The sequence below is a fragment of the Sinocyclocheilus rhinocerous genome, unplaced genomic scaffold (assembly GCF_001515625.1).
Source record: "Sinocyclocheilus rhinocerous isolate Xijiao unplaced genomic scaffold, SAMN03320098_v1.1 scaffold1185, whole genome shotgun sequence".
NCBI classification, from domain to species: domain Eukaryota; kingdom Metazoa; phylum Chordata; class Actinopteri; order Cypriniformes; family Cyprinidae; genus Sinocyclocheilus; species Sinocyclocheilus rhinocerous.
The window spans coordinates 262,001-264,813 of record NW_015627555.1 but is presented as its reverse complement, the minus strand read 5'-3'; the positions used below and the strand labels follow the sequence as shown (position 1 = coordinate 264,813).

Here is a 2,813-nt window from a genome sequence, read left to right as displayed (position 1 = left end):
TGAGACGATTTCTCCGGTAACCCCATTGAAGCCCAGCTTTGATGCGGCTATGGCCGCAGCTGCCATAGTGTTCACATTATTTGGGGCGATGGGGCAGAGCTCTGCTACTGAACCGTTATACAAGACCCGCCTCCCCTCTCCCTCCATCCAATCAGAGAGCAGACCACCAGTCAGCCGAAAGCAAGAGGGATGTTTAGACATTCGGATGGAGAGAGCCTATAAGGAAAACATTTGAAATTTAATTTATATGTTTTAATGTGGCAGGGACAATGAATCATATGTTGAAATTTAGTTTTGGTTATGCTAACTTAATATTTAGTATTTTCATTTTGGCAGACCACCTCTTGGAGATAAATATTTTTTTATGGACAGTCAGATTTTGAACAGTGCTTTAATTTCTTGTGTTTAAAAATAATTATAAGAAAATAGCCTTACCCGCAAAGTTCCACTGTCATTCATTTTTTTAATATCTTGGCCACCCCATAATACACCACTGGGCACATAAAGTGTTTTCCCATACTGTTTTGCAGCAGTGCGAAGATCTTGCTCAAGCTGGGGGTCAGAGAGGGCAGAAGGGCTGCCCACCTGAGGAAGGGGAAAACATGATCAGGGACAGTTATACTAAGACAACACGGCTGATAATCATTATGAAATAAATGTAAATACTATGGCAGTCAGGATTTCAGGTTATAATATAAAGGTAAACAATCAAGTTACCAGGAAGTGAGCATGTGACAGAAATCTGACCCCAAACTCTTTAACTATCAGTGGATGGCACACTTCCACTATTACACTGGTCTCTCTGAAACACCAAACACACAAATAAAACACATGTAAGTGCCACAGTAATGCTCTCTGCTTTGCTGTCTCTCTTCCATTTAAACAAATATGCAACATACATGTGCATACAAATTATATACAAATTTTACCGATGTGTGAAATCTGAGAGGTCATGTAGAATCAGCTCTTTGGGCAATGAATCTCTAAGTTTGTCTGCATTTCGGTTCCAAACAAACGCTAACTGCAGCCCCGCCTCAGGCCCTTCCTTCTGGATCTTCTCAACAAGAAACTGGCCTAAATAAGGAGAATAGAATAAATACAAGATTCATGGCCTGACAGAACATGAACTGATACGGAACATAAAAGTTATTACAGCTCTTCCACACTTTTTGGCCAATAAATTTCCATGATTTTTCAAATCAATCAAATTGAGACAGATTCACTAATGAATCATTCAGACAGATCTGTGAATCAGACTCAACAAACTCACACACTCACATATGGGGCATAAAATGGCTTAAAATAAACACATGAGCAATCTCTTATCAGCTGAAATATTAATGTGCAGATCATATGTAAAACTGTATAATCACTATATACTATAGACATTTTTATGAATTCTATGAGGCTTAGAAAACACCTTTTTTAAATTCCCTGATACTTCCAGGTTTTACATGACCTATGCAACTATGCACGGTTCTTCTACGCTCATTCCTTGAGAATTTTTTTTTTTTATTATTTACTATTTTAAAACAGTAACGATTATTAATGAAAGTTCTTCTTTTGTCAATGCTATTTGGCAATATTAGATTTTAAGTGCAAATTTAATCAAAGCAGAGAAAGTTGTGGCTCTTGAAACAAGTTTTCGTTGGAGAACTCACCTAAATGTCCATATCCCACAATTCCAACCTTTAAGGCTCTATCAGTCATATAAAGGGATTCAGCAGATGAACCATGAAATCATTTTTTTAATTTGTCAGTCTGCTAAAGTAGTTCAAGATAGCTTATTATTATTCACATCTATACAACAACAACTGTATTTTTGTAAACTCTATAACATCAAACCAGCATGTACTAGATTTGCTTTTATATTCCCCACACATGCTCTTGGTTCAATCATTGGCTCCTCCCCCTTTTAATTTTCTCCACCTCTCTGTCAGTGTCCAACTATATATTCTCCTTTATCTCGAACACACTGATCTCACTGACACTATCTGTCCTCACAACCTTCACTTACCTCCTAATTCCTCACCTTTTCTCTGCTTCTCACTCTCTTTTTCTTTTCGATGTCCGTCGATCTCTTCACTGTTTGAGCTTGAGAGACTGGGATAGAGCAGGTTAAAGTGCATGTCGGCCAGGATTGTTAATGATTAGAGACTGTGTGAGTCCACTGGCATTTGGATATTCTGTAGTATTGTTCATGGTGAAAACAGTGATCTTGAAATAGCTATTTTATTATCTTTGAGATACAATTATAGGTTTTATTATTAGTTTGAATTAGTTTTTCAATTTTTATATTTTCCGTTATCATTTAGATTTTTTTTAGAGGTTTAGTAATTTTGTTGTGTTTTCAAGTTTTTTTTTTTTAAAGATTTAAAAAAAATTAATTTTAGGTAACGTTTACTTTATTTCCAGTAACAAAAATCTACATATTTACAAGTCTCAAATCACACTTATTAACAAATGTATGACAAAAATGTTATATTATTATATCATACATTCAATGCCAATAATTTCCCCCTTTTCATATCATAACACTGCAGCTCAGTGGTGCCCTCAAGAGGGTAAAAGTGGGGGAATATGGAAATATCTCCAGAATTGCAACAGTTTTTACAACCATGCTGTTAAAACCACTAACAACTGAGAAGCTAATGATCAATAGGAATTAAAACAAATAGGAATTATAATAATTGGGGCTCGAACGATTAAACGCAGTTAATTGCATCCAAAATAAAAGTTTGTGTTTACATAACATCTGTGTGTATTTATATTATGTGTATATAAGTACACACACGTTATATTTATATATATAT

At 35.4% G+C, this 2,813-nt stretch overlaps 1 protein-coding gene across 1 annotated transcript in view; it reads right to left on the bottom strand.

Moving 5' to 3' along the window:
* The window catches only part of LOC107731187 (putative L-aspartate dehydrogenase), a 3,427-nt gene extending 1,663 nt beyond the window's left edge, over positions 1 to 1,764 (bottom strand). The window contains exons 1-5 of the mRNA XM_016542189.1: positions 1,662 to 1,764; positions 930 to 1,074; positions 718 to 802; positions 436 to 585; positions 1 to 216 (exon numbers count right to left, since the gene is read on the bottom strand). The exon at positions 1 to 216 is cut by the window's left edge and continues 1 nt beyond it. Coding sequence (XP_016397675.1) covers positions 1 to 216; positions 436 to 585; positions 718 to 802; positions 930 to 1,074; positions 1,662 to 1,710 — 645 coding nt within the window. The 5' untranslated portion in view covers positions 1,711 to 1,764. The remainder of the gene's footprint in view (positions 217 to 435; positions 586 to 717; positions 803 to 929; positions 1,075 to 1,661) is intronic.
* Between the last annotated feature and the right edge of the window lie 1,049 nt (positions 1,765 to 2,813).